Genomic DNA, 23,178 nt, shown 5'->3' on the forward strand with positions numbered 1-23,178 from the left:
GGGAGGGGGAGGGAGGGACGGGAAGCGCTTCTAGATCTGGGGGAGGAAAATGCCTGTAGGTGGCAAAAGGCAATGGAAATTGACAACGGCTTTCCTGCTGCCTTTTCTGTCCTCCTTTACTTACTGGTGACACAGGTAGATTATTCCACTGTTCTGATCTTCGGTTTTCCCTTCTATAAAATAGCAATTATAACACCTGTCTTACCAAATGCATGATACAGCTAAATGAAAAATAGAGATAAATGAGCTGTTTGTATTATTACTTTAAAATGATACCATAAATACATATTGCTAGAATTTCTATTGTATTTCAGAAGTCTGCTTTTGGTGCCCCTAGGGAGGCTGGCATTGAGGAAGATATCATTTTGAGTTTTTTTTTTTAGTTTTACTTTTACCAAAAGAAAAACACTGTAGAACTTTAGGATACAAAACATCCTAAACTGACTGGCTAATTTATGTTCCTATTATTAAATATATGTCTCTGATCACAAAGAAAACTTGATTTGCAAATTATTATTATTATTCCCAAGTTAATCAAAATCTCTCCAAGGTTTCAATTTGAAATAAAAAGTAATATTGTAACTGATACTTCCTGTAGCTTGTGTATATTCTTTCCATTAAAATTAATTTATGGTGTTTGCAAGACACCACTTTGTCTTAATATTGAATCAGTTTATTTCCTTTCTTAACTTTTCAGAAAAGAAATCATTCAAAATATAAGCTGGAATCAACAATAATTTACCAGATATATGTATAGAAGATACTTAAAATACTGAAGGATCAATGCTTACAGAAAACAACTATGTTTTATTTATTTACAAATCCTTCCTCATGTGCATTTCAATACTCCTTATTGAAAAGGTATTCACAGAAGAATGTTCCAATTTAGGGCTGAATTTTGTTTCTGTCTTCCTTGAGTCGGTAGCCCTGATATTAAAAAATAATCATTAAAGATTAACAAGAGTCACTTGTATACTAGTGTTTTTGTCCAGTCCTAAATAATTTTTAATATGGAATTCTCACCTTTCTGAGTTTTATTGAATTAAATCTATTTTTAGGTCAAAATTCCTTTACTCTATTTCATATTGGGTCCAAACACACTTTTGTATCTCTCAAACTAGAAGTGAATACATGGAGGATTACCTTCAAGATTCTCACAGCAAGGCAGGATATTAACTCCTTTTCGCTTACTCTAGACAAAGGTAGCTTCTATCTAGTAATCTGGAGGTAGTATCAGAGATACTCAAAGATATTTTATTAAGTTCTATTGAATGGAAAGACTTTCCTAAAGAGCGCCATTACAAAATCTCTTACACTCTATCATCTCATATCATGTCCATGATTACAAAACCCTTGAATATCTATCCTCCTGTCTCTGATCAGTTAGGCCTGAGGAACGTTTCCAGTCCAGTCAGTCGGCCATCTTGGAATGCAGACTTGTGAGACCAGGCATCCAGGAATAGGGCACTCACTCACTGCTGGGTGCTCATTGCCAAATAACTGAGGAAGCCATTACAACAAGACTACAAAATAATAATTAGATTAGGACATATTTGTGTTAGATTTCCAAGTATTTGCCTGTTTGATAAAGTTTTTTAAAGAATTTTGTCTAGAACGCACATGAATATAACTACAACAATATCACTTAACAGTTTGTGAGTTATCTGTAGTTAGAACTCTATATTAACTAGCACATCGCTATAAAATATCCTGGAAAAGAGTTTTCTAAATTTCATGGTATGCAAAAAGTAATGCTACTCTATTTGTCAATCTTGCCCAAATGCATATTTGCAAAGCATGTTACTATAAGATGATTTCTGAAAAGCACATGCATTTCAGAGAGAAGCAGATGGTTTGATCAGAAAAAGCTTTAATGTCTTCAAAATACAAAGAAGGGACATAGAAGAGTGCTTTTTAAACAAATTTAATGTGAACACTTATCAATGATACCATTTATTATTTGATCCAATTATATCTGTACATGTAAATAGTTCAAGGATGTTATTTTTAATTACATATAGTATGAAATCTTTTCAGCTAAATCTTTTGAACAAAGTGCTACATAAAACTCAAAAGCCAAATAGATGATATTCTAATGCGGAGAAATAAAATTTATGATATATTTAAAGTAACAAGTTCCTATAAAGAAGTATTTGCCATTTCTCAAGGACGAAAGCTGAATTTAAAGACTGAAATCAAATACTTAAAGGCTTTGGCTCATGGGGAATTCAGAATTATTTCCACATGCAGCAACTGAAAGCAGTTCATGAGGGCCGGGGATGCGGCTCGGTGGTTCCACCGCCTGCCTCACCAGCGCAAGGTCCTGAGTTTGATCCCCAATACCAAAAAAGAAAATATTCTATGAAAATAGATAGGTATGTCCCTTCAAATAGCACAGACTCAATGAGCCCCACTCTGAAGTCCTTTTCCCTGATCAGCCCAACACCCCAAATATATTTTAATGCACAGTTCTGGTGTTATCATGAAAGAAAGGATCTTTGAGGGGCACTGCGAAAATATCCACTCCAACTACAGCAGCGAGCACAAAGGGTGGCTGGAGATTTATCTTTTCCTCAGAATGAGACTTTCGGACCCACACATGCTCATTACTGGCGTTGTAGTGTCATCTCCAGAACTGCCTCACCCTGCCCTGTGTATTTTGCAAATGCTTTATCTCCCCTGCAGAAGACGCCCTCCTCCCGTGTGCTCGCGGGACAACTCTTCTCACCAAACGTCGTCTCCGTGATTCCTGCGACTCTCTCACGGGTTCCTCGAGCCCTTCAGGTTCTAACCCGGCCTCCCGAAGGAGAACTGGCCCCAGCGAGATCCTTCACTCCTTGTACATCCACAGCCGCCCCTCCCGACTGCTCCACCTGTCTCCGTTTCTGCACCACCCATTCCAGTCTGGCTTTCCCTCCCCAACCCCACCCCGCCTGTCCTGCCTCTCCCTCACTCAGGACACAACTTCGAAGTGCCATCCTCAAAGGTGGAGGACTTCTTGCGTCTGGAAATGTCATTTCTGAAACACCTCGATTACTATGCACTTTTTCTTTAAACTTTCTTTCTCAACTCCTTTCAGCTCTTTGCTTTTTCCTATTTCACCTCTGGACACTGGAGTTTTCCTGCTCTTGGCTGTGGATTCTCTTCTCTTTTTCTTTTGACGCAGTTTCCCTGAGCAATCTCAATTATTGCCAGGACAAAAATATGATCTATAGAGATGACTGCCTTTAAAACACCTGCTCACAATCTTCTATTATACTTTTGTGTGTGTGTGTGTGTGTGTGTGTGTGTGTGCCGGGGATTGAATTCTGGTCCTTGCACTTGCAAGGCGGGCCACCAAAACACTGAGCTAAATCCCCTGTGAAATAGCCCGGTTGCCCATCAACTGAAGACTGGATGAAGAAAATGTGCTTCTTCCTTTTTAAAAAAGCAAAATGGAGTACTACTCAGCCATAAAGAATGAGAAACTAGAGACATTTATAGCTAAGTGGATGCACATTGAGGTCGTACTCTTAAGTGAAATTAATAGGACACACTTGTAAATACTGAATAGTTTCTCTGGTGTGAGAATCTAAAGTGTAAATAAGGATCAAAATGTATAATTGATATTGTATAATAGGAAGAAGAGGTCTAAGGAGGTAGGGGAAGTGGGAGAGGTAGGGGAAAGGAAAGAAGGGAAAAGAAAAAATACGAAAAAAGGAAAAAAATGGAAACAAAATCTTTGTAAATAGGGGATAGTAGAGGGGTGGAGGGAGGGCTGGGAATGGGGAAAAATAAGAACCAAGATAAGTCATGTAAAGGTACAGGATCCCAATGATGAATGTAACTGTACTGTCTACCTAAAAGGTACCAATAAATTTAATGGAAAAAAATTCAAAGACTTGTATATGTCCTGTATATGACTGCTCATGAAACATACACATACATGTAACATATGTTTATTCCACACATTCACACATCACACAAAGCTGCACGCATCCATGAATGGATCCTTCCAGTACCTCAGATCTCAGTTTAAACGCTCTCTCTCAGCTCAGCTCTCTAACACAGTCTCTCTGCCTTGTCCCAAATTTATTTGCCCCACCAACCTTACTACACACTGCACGCACGGACATTCTTTCTCCTCCTTCATTGCATGTTTTCACCATCAATCTGTAAGCCTCAGTAGGCAAATCTAGGACCATTTACCCACCTTTATACACTCAGGACTTAGCAGAACATTGGTCATGTAGTAGCAGTTCACACATATTTCCTGCAAGAAGGTGGGCGTGGAGGCTCACACCTGTAATCCCAGCACTCAGGAGGCTGAGGCAGGAGGATTTGCTGTGAGTTCGAGGCCAGCCTGGGCTATATAGTGAGTTCAAAGACATCCTGAACTATATAAGAGGACCTTTTCTCAAAAGAAAGAAGGAAAATGCATACATATATGAATGAATTTATCCTTTTCTTACTGTTTATTTCAGAAAAAAAGGTTCTTTTAGTCTCCTATTGAGATAATTTTGGGGGCAAATTTCCACGGGAATTGTAATAATTAAATATTATTTCATAGTCATCATTAGTCATCTATTACTGCTAAATTATTTTCAGGTCTGGAGATGCAGTTCAGTAGGACACCACTTGCCTGATGTATACAAGGTCCTCAGTTTGATCCCCAGCACCATGAAGATTATGTTCATAATTAATAACTGATAAGCATACAGATAATGTCAAAATTAGCTCCAAAGAAACATCACAACTTCAAAAAACAGGCAACCCGAAAAGAATAGACCACCTTAATGTTGACTTGGTTTTTCCACTGCTCTCTATACTTTGCCAGGGTTATAAAATTTTCATTATATGACAAGACGGTGTTCTTTTTTAAGGCACTATAGTCTCATTGTCAAGCATTTAGAAAATTCTTTAGAAGTCATCATCTTGTGGGGTGAAGAGAGAAGGAACCTCCATTACTTTTATCTGGAAGTCCAAGAAAGGCAACATAAACTGCATCCAAGTGACTCATGAGCACAGGTTTGATTGTGTTGTTTGATAGAGCCTTAGGGGAGGACTCAGCCTGTGTTCAGTTCCCGAATAATTCAGGACTTCGAAAACCATTTCCTGTGAACTCTGTCTCTCAGACATTTCCTAAAGTGTCCTGGCTGTAAATACCAGGACAGCTTCGCTCAACCCCTACCCTCCAGGTGGGAATGTTAGAAACTTGCATCTCGCAGGCTCCTGGCAGAGGGAGCTCATTCTGGAGAAGTTAAATTCCACCAGTTAGATGTACCCACACGAAACTGCAGGGAGGAATGGCTTGGCAAACCACACGAAGGACTCCCCAAATGAAGAGGTCAGTGCACTGTGAGCTCGGCCTCCACATTCCCTGTCTTGCCACTGTGGGTGTTAGAGGAGGCAGCTTTGATGAACGAAGGTTTCCTGACCTATTGCTAAATAACCCAGTAGCAGTCTCATGATTCCAACTCTTCCTGTCCTACCAACAATTTCCCAGGTACCCAGTTCTCGGTAGACTTTTCCCCTTGTATTAACTACACTGATGACTGTGTCTAGCACCAAAGTCCCGTACAAACACAGGGAGTTGTTTTTAAGTTTTTACTTCCTTCGTCAGTTGCTTTTTTTCTTGGTATGAAATATACCTTATAACATATACTAGATAACAAAAATGTCCTAGTGATTTTCTAATTTCTCACAATGTTTCTAAGTGGCAGGATTTTTACTTATATACTAAACAAGATAGTATTAAAATTAACCCTCAAGTATCAGTTACTCAGTTTCATCTATTATTAATCATGGGCTGATGGTTTTGTATCATATAATATCCCTCCCACACTTTCCCTAACACAGATTGTTAACTCAGTATGATTCTTAGGTTCCATTACATAAAGGTGCTCATCAGTGAACAAAAGTTGAAACTTACTTTCTTTTGTATTGAGCACTACATGTAAAAATCTAAATAGATCTATGGAGTATATAGCTCTGCAAAGCATATGAAAGTGAATGTAAATGTAATATAATAAAACATATATTAAATGAGCTCCTAGGCATATCTTCTGCCGTGTAAATTTGCTACTATTTGGGGGGACAGTGGTGATATCATACGCTTCTATATCATGTGCTTTACCATATTTCTTTGGGTATTTTAGGAAGAAATGACATCTGTGCTCAGGCTCCTTAAGATTTTAAGTTAAACTCAATTTCTCTCATTATCTCTCTAAATTTTTATTACTCTCTGTATAAGCTTCACACTGGCTGTTTTTAAACTGTGTTGCTGTCACATGAAAATATAAAGAAAGACTGCATTTTAAGAAGAAACCATGGTTAGAAGCCAATTCCCATACCTTTCCTTCCTCCCTGGGGCTCCTCCCTCTCTGTCTCTTTCACACACACACACACGCACGCACACACACACGCACACACACACACACACACGCACACACACACCTTGAGCACCTCAGGGTTAAGGCTTCTAAGTAAACTATTGAATAACACAGATTTCCATCAGGAACCCGACCTGATTGAACCGGACCTGATTCGCAGCGCCAATGGTACTCTGTAATCAGAAGCGAGAGTGACCGCGGGCAAGCTGAGAGCTGGCCTGAGAGGAGGGTTTGCCTCAGCAGCCCCATGGGGCAGCCCTCCTTCCAGATGCCTGGACAGCCCTGCCTGCCTGCTCCGGAGGCCAGCAACGGCTGTGTGGGCTCAGCACTGGCCCTCAGCTCTCCGGGCAGCGGGGGCCCAGCCGCCATGTGGACCAGACTCCTTCCATCCGCTCTCCCCGTCCCTCCCATGCATAGGCTAGCTCAGCTACACACGCACACGCACGTACACACACGCGCCCTGCTGACGAGTCAAAATGAAATTTTAGTACTTCCGATTTAGTACTTGCATGCACATGACAAATGTCTTGCGGATTCCGATTTAAAAGTTTCTTCAGCAAAATCTTCAGCAGCACAGAGGGCCCAGCAGGGAGCGCCTCCGGGATATCGGCCTCCCAGTCTGGGTCTGTCCGCGACCCCCTGACCAGCAACCAGGTTCTCAGTACCACAGTCAGAACTGTGTCTTTCCTTTCATAGGATAAAATTCGTATTTCACCAGAAAAATAAACTTCAGAGTAAAATCCATAAATATTCAACAGTACAATAATTTCCACAAGAACACACTTTTAATAATAGAAGTAGAGATGGAAAGTAATTAGCAATCAGCTCCCAGACCTACTGAACACCTGGATGTCTCCTTCTGCCCGTTTTGTGAGCCACACAATCATGCAACTCTCACTAATTCATACATTTTCCTCATTTGTAGCATGATGTTGAGGAAGCTCTGTCATTCCTGTTTGCTGCTTGCTAAGACCGATCGATACTCAGTTTGCCATCCCCTTGTTCCTGTTTCTGGAGTCTTTCTCCAGCACCTCCACCCACATGAGCTATTACTCCCCAGGAAGGAAACCTTCGCTAATCCCCTCAGTGCAGTCTGCTGCCCACAGACCATGCCTGCCCTGAGGCTCTCTTGAACAGCGTCCTCAACTACTGCCTCATTTCTGGGGTCTAATTTTCAGTTTCCTACCACAAAGACGATCTGGGAATTCCAAGCTGTTCATAGCTGAAAGTAAATAGCTTACCCCATATATACAGGCCCTTGCATTTTAAAGGAGGAAAATTTACTCATAACTTAAAGGAATAGAATGCCTCTAAAGGGAGAATCTTAATCATTACTGACATCACTAAGGACAAGAATACTTATCCCAAAAACCATAACATTGGAGATGACAATTTCTCCATGTCTATTTAAACCTTTACATGAATAGGAGCCAATATTCATGTCTGTATGAGAGTCAAAACAAAATCAAATTTAAAGCAAAAATCTAACCTTTTAATCTAGTCGAATAGCCCAGTTTCTTAATGGGGTGCATTATTCTCTCTTAGCTTCTCATCTTTGGAAAGCTGCATTGTGATGGCGCAGATGCTTGTCATTTCACGGTGTCTTAACCAGAATGGCTCTTACCTTCGCCAACACAGGCTTCTCCCTGATGTGGATGCTGGACCTGCCTTTGCTTCTATGAAAATGGGTCTAGGCATCCCTTCTATGAAACGTGATGTTGTAAGTTGTTTCTCTACTCCTTTAAGATGTAAATATTTTTTAAAAAACACTTCCAGTTCTGCAGACCAAGAATGGCTTTCTCAAAGGTCTGAGAGCCATTTCTCTGGAGTGTAATCTTCGAGGAGAGAGTGCCGCTTTTCCCCTAGTCCGTGGGAAGTTGGGAGCCTAACATTTTAGACACCTTGCCCCAGCTTGTAAAACTTTCTTCTCATTGAATACAAGGGAAAGAGCATTTAATTGTCCTTCTATAAAAATCGACATGCAAACTAGGTGGCCTAGCATTCCCTAGTTCAGCTTTTCGGATACATTCTTCTGCTTCTTGTTTCAGTAGATTTGAGTCGGACTGAGTCCTGCTCTCTCCGCTGACCTCAAAACCCTGCATAATATCTTCCTTTGACACTGTGTAATACTCACTTGGTTTTTCATTTTTGGAGGTTTGGATTTTTGGCTTTAACAGTCTACACACTGGAGTATATGCATAACTATCCACTTTGTTTATGATGCCTGAAGATTTTTCACGAAACAAACACCTTGAACATAATCTAAAGCAACAAAGAGCAATACCTTTTTTTTTCGCATCTGGGACAGCGTCCTTCTCACTTTTCTTTTTAGCATCTTCTTTGTCTGCTGGTAAAATAGGAAAGTAATAAGCCTCTACCTTTTCACTGCTTACATATTTCAGGGTAAGCTGACTGACATTAAGCTAACCAGTTCATCTTGTACAGAAGAATCCCAAATCAGACCCATAAGTCTTGTCAAACACGAGTGAGCTCACACCTTTTGAACCAACCAGCAGCCGAGGAGTGCTTTCCCTCTAGGAAGGAGCACATGTTGCTAAGGAAAATAAATCTTCCAGAAAATGGAAACATTAGATGGCATAATTAATTATGATTTAATATACTTTCTAAAGTATATTAAAAGTAATGTGGTGAATCCCCCAGGTTACTGGAAGTTTGTTGGAAACACTGGGACCTTAAGTAGGTTGTGTGAAAACAACCAGTTATCTACAAAGAAAACAAAAAAATAAAAAACAAAAACAAAGAACAACAAAAAAACAGGTACAGCAAGCCACTCTCACATGCTCTTCTTACTACATAAATTGGCCTTTTTTATTAAACTGGATTAAATAGTGAACTTTATGTTCATTTATATTGCCAAGGGAGATGGTGAATTAAGGTGAACTGAGAAGCCATTCCTAAGGAAGTAAAACTTAATCAGACATTCACAATTAAAAACTTCAAATTCAAATTTATTTGGAATATTTAAAAAATTCAATGCTGTTTGTCAAGAATGACTACTGGATTCCTAGGATAATTTTTTCCCTAGAAAACAAGAATTTTGCCAGTAGCACAATGGACACTCATTGATTCGTGGGTCACCCAGCTTTTAAATCCTTTACCTTTCTTTTTGGTTTCAGAAGTAACTGTCTTCTCTTCTTTATTCTTGTCTTCTTTCTCTAGAGAAGAAATGTAAAATATTTTTTAAGGAAAATTTAGTACAAAAGGCAAGGCAAGGTTGGAATGAAAGATCGGCGAGTTCAGTTCAGTCTCCAGATGATTTTGTGTCTTTCAGAGAGGGTCTGTACCTTGCCGGGCAGTACTTTCTGTTTGTAAAATGACAGTACCTTTCTCAAAGCTAGATCACATTCACCAGGCTCTGAACTGTTCCCGGCTCGCCATAAATACACAAAATTGCAGGCTGCTAATGTTCACAGGTCACTAGCGAGGCTATCTGGGGAGGTTTATCTCTAGTTCCTAATGCAGGGTATTGATATATAGAATAAATCCTCATTTCTTAGGGAAGATGCTTCACATAAGCTGGCTTTGTTTTCATATGTTCTGTTTCATTAGAAAAATGTATGGAACTATGCTTTGATTTTGCTGTTTTTCCAGTCTGCTATTTGTCTTCAGGCACCTGCAGCCCGGTGACATTTGTCTGGCGGTGTGTCGGGGACATGACTTCCTCTGCCCTTTCTGAGTGTTGTACCAAGGAGAGTGCTCAGTCCTGCACTTGGGGTTTGTACTAAGCCTGGATGTGGTGCAGAGCCATGTGGTGTCCTACGAGTCACAGAAGGTCCCTGCTTCAGAAATCTGAAGAAGCCTGACCTCGGGGGCAAGGAAGAAACTTCAATCATGAACCAGCCACACACCATGGGAATTTTGGTGGTGAGCATAGCTAATTTGAATAACAGGGACATTGTGCTTGGACAGAGTGGTTGGCGTGGAATGTCTGGCGATTCTAGCACGGGAAGCAGGAGTGAGTGGGCTGAGTGCTGGACGCCGATCTTCTCCTTCGGTTGGTAGTTTTATTTACCCTATGTTTGAGATGTCTTTCTCTTTGCCATTTCTTATTTGTCTGTCATGTCAGGGACTGCTGTATTAAAAGGTTTCCATTAACCAGAACTATGTTAAGATTGTTACTATGCTGAAGAAATTCGATGCGCAGTTCTAAGATGAATGCTTAAGTTGTCTACTAATGACTGCATGTGATTAAATACAGGAATTAATTCATTCCCTTAGGTAGAGAACTGTTTTACCTACAAGATCAAAGACAGCATTTCTTTCAGTGCTAGAAGTATAATTTATAAGGAGCCCCTTTTCACAACGTCGGGAGATAATCTAGTGCTCCAGGGGAAATACATTCACACTTTGTCTGAACGTGTCTGCGGTGTATTGTTACAGCCCTTCCAAACAGAGGTAGCAAGCCAAGGACTCAATTTTTTCTAATCCCAGAGTTAGAAATAAACCAGTTGAAATCGGGTTTGCCTTTTCCTGAAAGTTTACGAATTTAAAATATGCACTTCATGTTTAAAGTTCTGAATAAAGATGCTGTTAAGTGCCATTATATTCAAAATTTGGGGCATTTCCCACCTTACCTAAATAACTGCACAGGCCTGGTAATAGGCATTCTCTACACATTGCCATCAGATATCATGAATCAAAAAATTACATTACAGCTTAAATTAAATTACAGATTAATTACAAATATTTCCGAGCCCTTGTTGAACGTCAACACCATAAGCACGATAAGATTACAACTCAGTGTCAAATCCCTGTGCTTTGTGATATAGGTGAATAAACACTGCATTTCAGAATGGGGCCGGTTAGCTGATCTTCTGCTGGACTTCAGAGCGAAAGTAGATATCTGAGGCCAAAAGGTGAAAGGCGGGCTTTCCAGTTCCCATGAAGGGAAAGCTCATGTGCAGTAAATTCTGCCTTTGAAATTGATGTCGCTGGGATTTCTCGGTGCTGAGGCTGCACTCTGGCCAAAGCTCAGCCTGGATTAATGCCTTCCACGGCACTCTCCACCCATGGTGATGGCCACACTCTGTGAGCGTCATGGATAAGAGCAGAAGTTCATGAAGAGCAGGTATAAATAGCGTACTCTAACAACACTGCTATGAATTACCTCTTTAAGCTGTCATTACTTTATTTGTGGTGAGTTTCATTTAAAACATCAACTTTACAAGCTTCTGCATCTCTCCAGGCACTGTTGCCTGTGTTGCATAGGTGATCTGGCAGCAGTGGAATTAAACTCTTCACTTATAAAAGGCACATCTATTCAATTATAACTACGTGGGTAGGAAAGTAACCCATGCTCCTTCCACGGAAACTGTCCTTCACTTCACGCGTTCTCCCTCAGTGGAGGACAGCTCTCTTCCCTTCCCATGGGACCACGCACCCCTCTCCTCCAGTTTGCAGCAGCTGGAGAAAAGTCAGATCACTTAACACCACTGTGCTGAGAGGTAGCGTCAACCACGTCTACAAGATGCGAATGTCTCAGCACACTGCCTTTCTCTGGCAAGTGTCACAAGCCCTGAAACAAGGCCTCCAGTGGACGGCGATCACAGGAAACCGGCCAAGGGAGAGAGGGATCCTCTCAATAATTCAAAGCTTTAAACCCACAAATTGTTATTAGTTTTTGCATAAATTAACATCTGATGAAAGAAAATTAAACAACTACTTTTTGCTTTCTGAGCCTTCACAATGAGCTTTTCTCTTCCTTCTCAATGTTTTTATGCTATCTCAAAGCCAGAAAACACACAATAGTTAATTACAGTTGTGAAGTTTTCTAAGATGTGAGTTCCTAGCAAAGTGAGAAAACAAATGCAAATTGCTTTGGTTTTGTTCTTCCCTTTTTGTCTTTTTGTTAGTGTGACGGTTACCCAAATTCTTCATGTCTATTGAGCGTTTTGCTTCTCTCTGGCCAGCATCGATGACCTCTCTGTTCCGGTCCAGGCAGTAGAACTTGCTTTTACCCTAAGCTTGCATTCCAGCCTCCCTGTCTGCCCCTCGTTTCTCTTCAAGGACAGACGTTGGCCCGGAGCCCATCCTCAGGGTGAGCACGGGGGACTGCGTGTAAGCGGACGTGTTCACCCACAGGACGGACTGTTAGCACCTCCCACTGTGGCCTATAGAGGAAGGTGGGTGACCAGAGAGGACATGGGCGCCGGCCTTGGGGATGTTGGTCTGAATTCTGTCCCTGCTCCTTCCTGTCTGTGTGACACTGGGCAACGAGCTGCGACACAGCATGCCAGACTGCATGTTTCTCATCTGAAAAGTGGCACCAATAAAACCGACCTTGCTGACATTGTGAGGAACGGAGACCACCGTGGTGGGTGTTTAAGGTGCCAGGACAGGAATGGCCACTTTCAAAATAGTTTGCAAATAATAAAAAGCTGACCACATGCCATCTTTAATACTTTTTCTAGGTGCTGCATTAATTGGTCTCCTTGAGTACATGCAAATTAATTCTTATGTTTCTATATCCAGAGTCATGGCCTGTATTTTTATTTTTTTTATTATTATTATTTTTTTTGGTACCAAGGATTGAACTCGAGACCTTGTGCAGGCTGCAGAACCACTGAGCCAAATCCCAGGCCCACTGCCTGTATTTTTTTTAATGAAGAAACTTCAGGAAAAATAGTACTCATGCAATAAACATATTTTTGCTCATTTATTTATTTAGTTTGGTACCAGGGATCGAACTCCGGCCCTTGCATCTGAGAGGCAGGCAGTGGAACACTGATCTACATCCCAGCCCCAATAAACATATTTTGATGGGCATTGTGCTACAATGAAGGCAGAGCAGGTTTCTGTCTCAGTTTTGCTGTACTGAGCAGCTATTGCCTTATGTAACTGTAAGCAAGTAATAGATCTCCTGTCCCCAGCCATGAAAGGTAGAGGAAATGAGTACAGTATATTTCAGCGCCTATTCACCTCTTCATTCCTCTTTTTTGCCAAATGAAATATGCATTATCTTGCACTCATTACCTCCTGTGCATGTGTGTATATGGTGTCATGTGGTTGCAAGCCTTACTAAAAAATGAAACTTGTTTTCTAAGATTAGAGATTTACTAATCCTTTTTTGTTTTGTTTTGTTTTTTGAGACAGGGTCTCACTATGTAGTGAGACTGACCTGGAACTCACTATGTAGCCCAGGCTGATCTCGAACTCACAGCGATCCTCCTGCCTCTGCCTCCCGAATGCTGGGATTACAGGCGTTGGCCACCACACCCTGCTTTATATGATCAGAGAAAAAGGGTGGGAAGCAGCGTTTCTTCTCTCAGGGCGAATCAGAGGTAGATAATTCTTAATGAGTGAAAATGGAAAGGTTCTTTACACAGTGGGAGGCCTCTGGCCCAACGAGAGAATATCTTCAGCAGAGTGAAAGTATCTGCCAAGGCCTTGAAAGCAGAGTCTGCTGCACATACAGAGGGAGTTGCACAGAGAGCGTTACAATGCGTCAGGGGCTGGTCGAGTCAGGGTCTGGCCCTGTGGAATGCTGCTGTCCCTGGCATGAATCTCATTTCAGGAAGGGAGAGGGCCCGAGGGGACGCCTGGATCTTGTGATCGTGGCATTTTGTGATTACGCCGTAAGGAAGAGGGCTAGGAGTGGGGGAGGAATTCAGTAAAAGTATAACCCCCTCTCCGAACCATTCCCTCTGACTGTCTGGGGCTCTAGAAGCCGTGAAACATTCCGGCAGCAGCGCGGTGAGGCGATGTGACTGGACACTGCGCTCCGACTGCCGTGATCACTCAGCTGGGAGCGTCCCCGAGCGACTGGCGTGGCTAAGCAGGCCTTTCACGCCCTGAATCTGCTTTCTTTGCCTTGATGCTTCTTCCGTGAGAGCTGAAGTTATTCTTGGAACCTGCTTCTCCTTATCATTAGCTCTTAGCAACAAAGAGCAGTACAGCGGAAAGTCGGTAGCCCTTCTCGGTGATCGCTCAGAGTTGTAGATACACGATTGAGTCACTTAGGTCTACAAATGTCTGGTCAGCCTTAGTCCAACCACTTGTAATTACCTGGGACTTTAAAATGATTCCTTTTCCCGGGAAATCCAGAGGTGACAAGAAGGACTTGGACAGCCCAGGGCGGGATGTGCTGGAGCCAAGAGAGGTCCAAGCCAGGAGGGCCGCGAGGGGAGGATGCTGCAGGGGAAGGCCAGGCAGCTGTGGGGAGCGTGGGGTCTGCAATGAGTGTCCTGTGCCTCACTGGAACCCCGGCGGCAGGAAGGAAACGAGCTGCACAGAGCCAGCTGCTGCCACACACCTGCGGGGAACTCAGGGATACACTCATTCAGGGAGGAGATGTCCGAAGGTTTAAATCCAAACCTGTTTAGGATCCCACACTACCTTCTTTCTTTGAACCCCAAATTATCGTGACACAGGGATCTCAATGAATTATTTTGATGGTCTAAGCACTTTTCAAGGTACTTGTTTTTGTGTGTTTGCTTTTGCTACTGGGGATCGAACTTGGGACCTTGCACTTGCGAGGCCAGGATGCTTCAGTTTTGGTTAGAACACAATTAATTTTAAGATAACAGGAAATTACCCTTATAGGATAAAGCCCATGACCTCACACTAATGTACACTTGTTTCTCAGGTAGAAGGCTACACATCTGTAATTTGAGATAAATGGGCTCAAGCACGGTAAATAATTTGGTGAACTTGCTCTAAGGTCTAAATGACAGAATGGGAATTCTAACACACTGATGACCACAGCTGTGTCCTCTACCCTGCAGGATGGAAAGTGAACCTTCAGGTAGAACTCTCTCAAGATCTTGCAGGTTAAGCCAAGCGTGGAAACGTAGTGCCAACTTCTCCCTTTTCAAACTTAGATCTTGGCTCTCATGAGGAAAATTACTTGTACTGATAACAATTTTGTTTGCTTCTGAGTTTGATACTCAAAAAGGAAGGTGAGGAGAAAGACATTTTCATATATTTAAATTGCAAAAAAGATTCCACATGAATTAAATTTAATAGTCCAAGTGTATGAGGTAGATTTTTCTTAAATCTTTTCAAAATGGTAAGGGCCTTTTGGATGTGTGTTTGCCTTAATCTTGGATGGGTTCATTTAGACAGATGAACCCTCTGTATAGAAATGAGACACCAAAGTCAACCAGGAGAGAGAATGGATTTTATTTTTTACTCAGGCCTTTCAGCTTACAGCAAGCAAATGCCCAATTAACATTTATCTGTCTTACACTCAGAAGAGAAACTCCTACACAGGCACTGGCCTCTGGACAGCTCGACAAAGACAAGAGTTTGCTGCTTTGTTCTTTCTTGATGCTGCCTTTTGGAGTTTCGTGAAATTTCTCTTAACCCTTCTAAATTTTGATGATTACTTGCTCAAGGTCTCTATGAATTTTTATAATGTGTTTTTCTACAAGGGTAAAGAAAACATAAAGACAGGATGCTTTTCTAACAGGTTTTCATTTTTAATAGTATGTTATTTGTAAAAGATTACTTTCACCATATTTTATCTGTGTACTTTTTTCTACATTTGTCTGTAACTGCAAATGGATTTTGAAAGTACTTCATTACATTTAAAATGTCAAGAATACCTAGAAACATTACAAAATTGAGCTTTTCCTTCTCATGACTAAATTATTGGTTTTCAGAGAAAAAGTTGGTTATAAATAAAAGTCAAAGTATACTTTAAAGTGCCATTTCAAAGATATTGCCCTTTTATAACAGATCCTTGAGAAATTTGGATTAGATATACTTTACAAATTAGAAAGACTCAGTACTTATCTGTGAATATTATTTGACTTTGAAATTAGCAAAAATTTTTAGTATGTTGGGGATAGTTAAAGTTGGAGGCCTTTCAGTTTTTAAACATACACCTAAGGAATACTGATTCTTAAATTGAAAACAAGTGTCCAGTCTAAAAATTCATATTTTCAAGTTGTAATAATTTTTAATATGCTACATTCAAGTTCCATTTTAACTGATAAGCTACATAAATTTTATCATCTCTCATGGATTATACAAATTAGTAATGTATTTCTCTGCCTTTGCTTTCCTAATAAGGTCTATTTTAGTTATTGAGACATTTTCATTCAAAGGCCTCATGCAATTGGAGCAAAAATCCTTTATTTGTTGGGTGAAGAATTCCCAGGATTTTCTACTCCATTTGTCCAAAGCAAGTGTGGCCTCAAAGCTGCAGCCACTTTTCTCATTGGTGATAGGAACGGTGAGTGATATCACTGGCAACAAGCTTGCACAATAGGGAAAATACTTACATTCACTAGTTAGAAATAGCACGTAGATGTGTTCTGAAAAAGATGGGTGCTTATACATAACGGGGGCTGTGGAAGAGACCCCTTCTTTCTTTCTTTTTTTTTCTTTTAAATTGAGTTTATTGATACATTTTAGGTAGACAGTACAGTTACATTCATTACTGGGATCTTGTACCTTTACATGTCAGGTCTTGGTTCTCATTTTTTCCCCTTGTCCCCACCCTCCCTTCACCTCCTCCTCCCCTCCCCACCTTCAAACACTTTAATTCCATTTTTACATTTTCTCATATTTTTTCCTTTTCCCTTATTTCCCTTTCCCTATCCTTCTCACTCTCCCTACACCTTTGGTCCTTTTCTTCATATTTCACATTGCTAATTGTCCCATTAGGATCTTGAGTACTATTTTAGTTTTTCACACAAGAGGAACTATTTGGTATTTGCATATGTGTGACTTATTTATTTCACTTAGGAGTATATCCTCAAAATGTACCCATTTACCTGTGAATGAATCTACTTTCTCATTCTTTATGGCTGAGTAGTAGAGACCCCTTCTTTCTTACACAATGTTTTGTGAGGAAAATTTGCTGGTACAGCAGGTTCCAATGGAGGGGCTGTTGTTTGTTTGCTTGTTTGTTTTTAAGAGTAGGAAGAATTTCTTGAGAGAAAGATAGCTTCTAAGAGAGACAGAGGTGGGCTCAGAAAGTGGTTTGCCTGAGGTTCCAATTGAATTCCAAAGTGAGAATTCTACTAGAAGGTCAAAACCTAAATGTTCAAGAATTTCATCTCTAACTGATTCTTAGGTCTTTTAGAGGACAAAATTCAGGAAAAAAAAAAAAACTCTGTTTCTTTATGCGAGCATAAATGTTATGCATACAATTAAGCAGAGTGCTTGCTGGCTTTGATTTGGACAGTGGTCTTCTGTACAATGTTTCTTCTGCCTGCAGTCCCTCTCCTTGATCCCACGAGTGAAAGCCCTGCTCGTGGACTGTCAAAGCAAGCCGAGGACTGAGTAGTATTCCCAAGAGCGCAGCGACCACATTTTCTTTGTGAGTCTGTCAGCTGACAGCATTTCGGCTCCATTCTTAGGATAAACATGGGTGCACATGTCTCTTTCACAAACCATCCATGTTCTTTGGATAAATATGCAGCAGGAATATTACTGGGTCACTTGGGAGTTCTAGCTTGTGTTTTCTTGCTGAACATCCACACTATTTTCTATACATGCTGTGCTAATTTATATTCCCCCCAATACAAGAATTTTCTTTCCTTCACCTCCTCATCAGCAGTTATTTTCTTTGTCTTTTTGACAAAGAATGAAGTAATATCTCCTTGTGCTGTAGATTTGCACTTCTCTGATGATTAGTGATATTGATAATTTTTATATACTTATTAGTCACGTGTGTGTCATTTTTTTTAGAAACACTTCTGTTTATTTAATTTTGATACTGGGGATTGAACTCAGGTCCTTGTGCCTGCAAGGCAGGCCACCAAACTGCTGAGCCAAATCCCCGGCCCTAGAAACACTTCTATTACTCCTTTTAAAACCAGAGATTTTTCTGCTACTGCGATTTGGAGATTTCTTGTATGTGCATATATTTTCTCCCATTTTGGAGGCTGTCTGTTCACAGTTGGTTTTTTTCTTTTTCTCTGTGGAAGCTTTTTATTTTGATGTAATCCCATCTCTCTGTGTTTGTGTTTGTGTTCTGAGCTTGCTAAGTCTTGCCCCTAGAATCCTTGCCCATTCCAGATTCTGTTCTTAATTGAGCTTCCCAAACCATTTTTATCACAGCTACTGCCCGAAAACTATTCTTTCATCCAAAATTCCCCAAGAAAAACTTACTTCAGCCCATTCTGTACCTCTTCTTTCTTTCTTTTAACCTCTTTTCTGATCATGCTGACCCTGTGTTTTCTGCTGGGAATTAATGCTGGCCCATTACAATTTGAATTGATGTAACTTTTGAGTGCCTTCCACATTTCCTGCTCACCCTGCCCATCTTGAGAATACAAATACTCTAGAGCTGACCGGGCCAATCCAGAATATTCCTTAGAAGCAAAGATGGGGTAGAAAAGTTGTAAACACCTAGGTTAATATTTGTGATTCTATTACCCATGTAAATAATGTTTTGAAAATAGTTTTATTTTTATAAGTTATTGGAAGGCAAAAGTTAAATAAAATATGTAGTTCAATTAACAGTGTTATACTAATGTTAATTCCTTTATTTTGAAAAATTAGCCAAGGTTTTATAAGATGTTAACCTTAAGGAAGTTTGCTGAAAAGTATACAAAAATTACCTGCTTTATCTTTATACTTCTCCTGTAAATGTAAAACCATTGCCAATAAAAATTTATAGGGCTGGGGATTTGGCTCAGTGGTTCTGCTGCCTGCCTTGCAAGTACAAGGGCCTGAGTTTGATCCCTGGTATCCCCCCAAAATTTATAAAGGACAGAACCATAAGACAGAAAGGATTATGTCTCAAAAATAAAAATTCACTCATTTGAATTTTTGTGGTGGTCTTGATTAGCCCACAGTAAAAGAAAAGAAAGAAAGAAAGGAAGGAAGGAAGGAAGGAAGCAAGGAAGGAAGGAAGAGAAAGGGTACAACAAATGTATTGCCATTTAGGAAGAAATAATGAATGAGATAAAGAAACAAAGCAAGATAAAATTTTGGAGGTGGAATAGATCTTTGAGATCATCTGTTTCAAAAATATCACCTTCTCAGTGAGGAAGCCCAGGTGTTGCATGGTTAAGGAAACTAATCTGAGCCTTACCGCTGGGGCTTAACTCCAGCTTCTCACATAAGTCACATACATGTGACAGAGCGAACCTGTAGAGGCAGGGGGAGGTTTGGATGATTTTCTAATGGACAAATCTAACCTGGTGATCTTTGTTCTGTCAGCCGCTGGAACAGGTGGATCGTTGGACTTTTTCTCTTTCCTATTTTTGCATCTATGGTTTATTCAGTCTGATCTCTGACAATGTTTGAAGTGGTTACCTTTACGCAGCAGTTTAGAGAGGCTATGGAAAGAGTTATTTGGTCCAAGATGGATGTAGATGTTCCCTTGGTGGCATTTTTTTAGGTCTCAGTGATATTTATTTGAGTAAACTGTGGGTAGAGAGGTCTTTCATGCTGTGTGAAGACCTCAGCCAATCAAATTAAGCCTTTAGAGAAAAGACTGCTGTCTCCAGAGGAACTCTGCTCTGTGCCCCAAAGCTCAGACCATCGCATTAACTTTTCCCTCGCATCCCAACCTGCTTACATGTCCTGCACATTTTGGAGTTGCCAGTCCCCAAAGTTCTGTGAGCCAAGCCTTTCAAATAAATAAACCTCTCCCGTTAAGGAGGTTGGCTCTGTTTCTCTGGAAAAGCTTGACTGAATCTGTGTCTGCACTTTCTCCTCAGGTACAGTCTGCACGCTGAGCAGAGTCACCTCCCGGTTCACTCACTGTTCAGGTGTGTTTGGAGGAAACTTTTCTCTGAGTGTTCCCAAGGTTACTGTTTAGTGGGAGATTCAGGAGAGTTAGTGTTGTTAGGAATGGAATTTTCCTGCGATTCAAAAAGAGCAGAATTTTTAAATCCAGGATTTTTTGGATCCTTTGATATACACGTTTGTGTTGTGAATGTTCAAGAAAGGTGAAAGGAAGTATTCTGCCAAAGTAATTTGCTGTGACAAGTTTTTTCTACCAAGAATGTGACAGATCTAGAGTTCCTCGTAACATACTTCAGGAAATATCGTGTTAGAGCTGAGCATAGGACTCTGGCGTCCGTGCCTCCCTCTCCGTTCGCTCAGGTGTCTGTCACAGATGACCACGCTTGTGAGTCCAGATCAAATCCGCCCCAGCTTGTGGGATTGTCTGTTTCCTCTCCAGGCTTCGTCACTACTGTGACTCTTATGGTTTGCACTGCCTGACCCCCAAGAGCTTAGAGCTCAGCTTCTTTTGACCTGTGAGTACGATATCTGGAGAAAGTAGAGCGGAGAGAGAGGGCGCTAAGCAAGCATGTGTTCCCTTACTTCCTCCCCGCTGCACTGAGGGCACTGCACACATGGTGTGACAGAGCATGCGTTGGCGGGGCTGGGGGGCACTGCAGAGAATACGTGCAGGCATCTCTTTCCTAATGTAACCGGACTTTGTGGACTGTACATGACTCCATCTCCACAGCCTGGCTCATCAGGGGTGGGGTTGACAAGAGTCTCCTGCTTAATACAATCCTAGGGTGCTGCCCCATAACTCCAATAAAACCTTCAGAAATATTTCATCTCCCAAACTCTCTTAATCACATAGTTGAGCATTCCAGGGACCCTGATCCATACGGCAAGCCCAAAATGGAACTCATTATTATCTCTTCAAACTTGCTCTTGTTCTTAATGACATTCATTTACCCAGGTCAGATAAGAACTTTAGCAATTATGTTGAGTCCTACACACTTAATTGCCATTCTAAGATAACAGGAGTAGACTGTGACTTGCTAGGAGACACCTGGCTTCCAAGTGCAATTATGACATTTTCAGATCTGTGTTACCTTGGGCAATTTACTTGACTTCTCTGTTGTGTCTGCAAAATGCTTACATCATATTCACGGTTTGGAATTGTTTTGAAGGTCTGTGTGGTTGTTTAGAACATAAGGAGAATAAATTTCCCCAAGAGGAGCAGCCTCTTAAATTTGTTTTATAAATTTGCTTTATCTTTTAATCTTTCTAATCCTGATTCCTCACATGGAAATGGCATTGCACCCCTCTCTGTTTGATGGCATATGCTGCTCACACTAGGTGAGGAGGTGTGAAAGCATTAGCTGTGAGTACATCACCTTCCAGGAGTTGGTCCCAGTCCTGTACAAAATAATATCAGTTTCCTGTACATTGACCAATGTCACAAATGCAATTAACTTATCTTCTGTAGATACTAATACAATTACCATAAATTAATGGTTTATTCTGTACAGGAAATTACCTGACTTAAAAAACATAATGATAATAACAGCAACTGAAAGGCTGAGGGCCTAATTGAGCTACTTGTTGATGAGTTAAGTTGTTATATGCATCATTTCATTTAGCTCCCTTAGCAACTTTCAGAGTTAAGTAGGTACTAAAAGTAGCTGGTTTCATATAATTTATCCAAATTTATAACTAAAGGTCAATTTGATTAAAAAGCACAAAAAGATGTGTTCTTATCTCATGACAAAACAAAAAAGATTAAATTGGCACAAAGTTCAATAAAACCTACATGTCATAGAGTTAATAGAATAAGAAGTAAGGCCAAATTTCTATTTTATTATTTTATGTTTTTGACTTCTCAGGATATATCTCACTGAAGAGCTAAGGTGATAAACTTGGCTTAATAGAATTATAAATAAAACATTACTAGTTCCTGTAGAACATTGTCCTCTGATGCACTCTGTGGTAAAAATTTATCTTACATTAAATTTTGTATGATGCTCCTTTCTCCCCTGTGTCTGCATAAATCCAACTAACTTACTTTTTATGACCCAGTACTGGTCTTTGTGGTTTCACTCCACAGCCTTGCCTCACGCATATCTCATCTTCCCCTAATTTTTACAACTTTTATGATCTGTACATCTCACTTTTGTACTTCCGTAATAGTGCTTCATAACATTACTCACTTCCTGAACAAATCTAACATCTCTATCAAAGCAACAACCATCCTTTACAACTCTGCCATGCTATTTACACCTAAGCCAAGCATAGAGGCTTTCCTCCATTATTAAGGTAGCTCATTACCAACATCCTAAAAATACAAGGGACAAATAAATAGGCAGAGAGGGGCTTTAGGGTCTATTTAAGTCCAGTACCCAAGTTTGTAAGTGAAGGTATAGAAATCCTAAGTCAACTGATTGATAAAGTTTAGTCAACTGATAGTGTAAAACTTAACTTTTTCCTTCCATGTCTGTGTCTCAGTCGTTTTGGTACAAAATATCTGATGGCCACAACTTAAAGGAGAGAAGTTTATTTTGGCTCACAGTTTCAGGGGATTCAGTCCATGGTCAGCTCATGGTGGTAGGGAGTGGTAGAGCAGAGCTGCTCACTTCTTGGTAGATGGAAAGCAGAGTTCAGGGAAAGAGCACCAGCCAGAGGCAGTGACCTCCACCTCCACTAACTGGGCTTCACCACTAACCACACACTCAACTATGGCCTTCAGAGGGTTGAGCCACTGATAAGTATGGAGCCCAATGATCCACTCACCTCTCCAGGAGTTTCTCAATCCAGTCACTAGACAGTTGTGATGAATTTATACAGGAGGATTTCATGAAATGGTTTTTCTGCTTTTCTTGGTGATTGGGGCATGAGTAACATTGATTGAGATTGTCTATTTAATTACTGAAGATTGTGTGCCAGAAAAGAAGGGCTGATCTTTCCTGAGTAATACAGTTCTTAGAATAGGAGGTTAGTGAAACTGCTGACCAATATTTGATGATGAAATGACACTCATTCTAAGGGGTAAAGCAACTTAGAAGGTTAATACTATAACATACTATTTTTATTTTGTACTGGGGATTGAACTTGGGACATTGCGTTTTCAAGGCAGGCAGCAGAACCACTGAGCTAAATC

General features: G+C 40.6%; 1 protein-coding gene across 1 annotated transcript in view; it reads right to left on the reverse strand.

The window, feature by feature from the left end:
* The window catches only part of Trdn (triadin), a 205,633-nt gene that overhangs the window by 49,375 nt on the left and 133,080 nt on the right, over positions 1-23,178 (reverse strand). The window contains exons 11-12 of the mRNA XM_033763212.1: positions 9,491-9,547; positions 8,656-8,718 (exon numbers count right to left, since the gene is read on the reverse strand). Of these exons, the coding sequence (XP_033619103.1) occupies positions 8,656-8,718; positions 9,491-9,547 (120 nt within the window). The remainder of the gene's footprint in view (positions 1-8,655; positions 8,719-9,490; positions 9,548-23,178) is intronic.

Source organism: Fukomys damarensis, unplaced genomic scaffold, assembly GCF_012274545.1.
Source record: "Fukomys damarensis isolate Sample0158 unplaced genomic scaffold, DMR_v1.0_HiC HiC_scaffold_14, whole genome shotgun sequence".
Taxonomy (NCBI): Eukaryota; Metazoa; Chordata; class Mammalia; order Rodentia; family Bathyergidae; genus Fukomys; species Fukomys damarensis.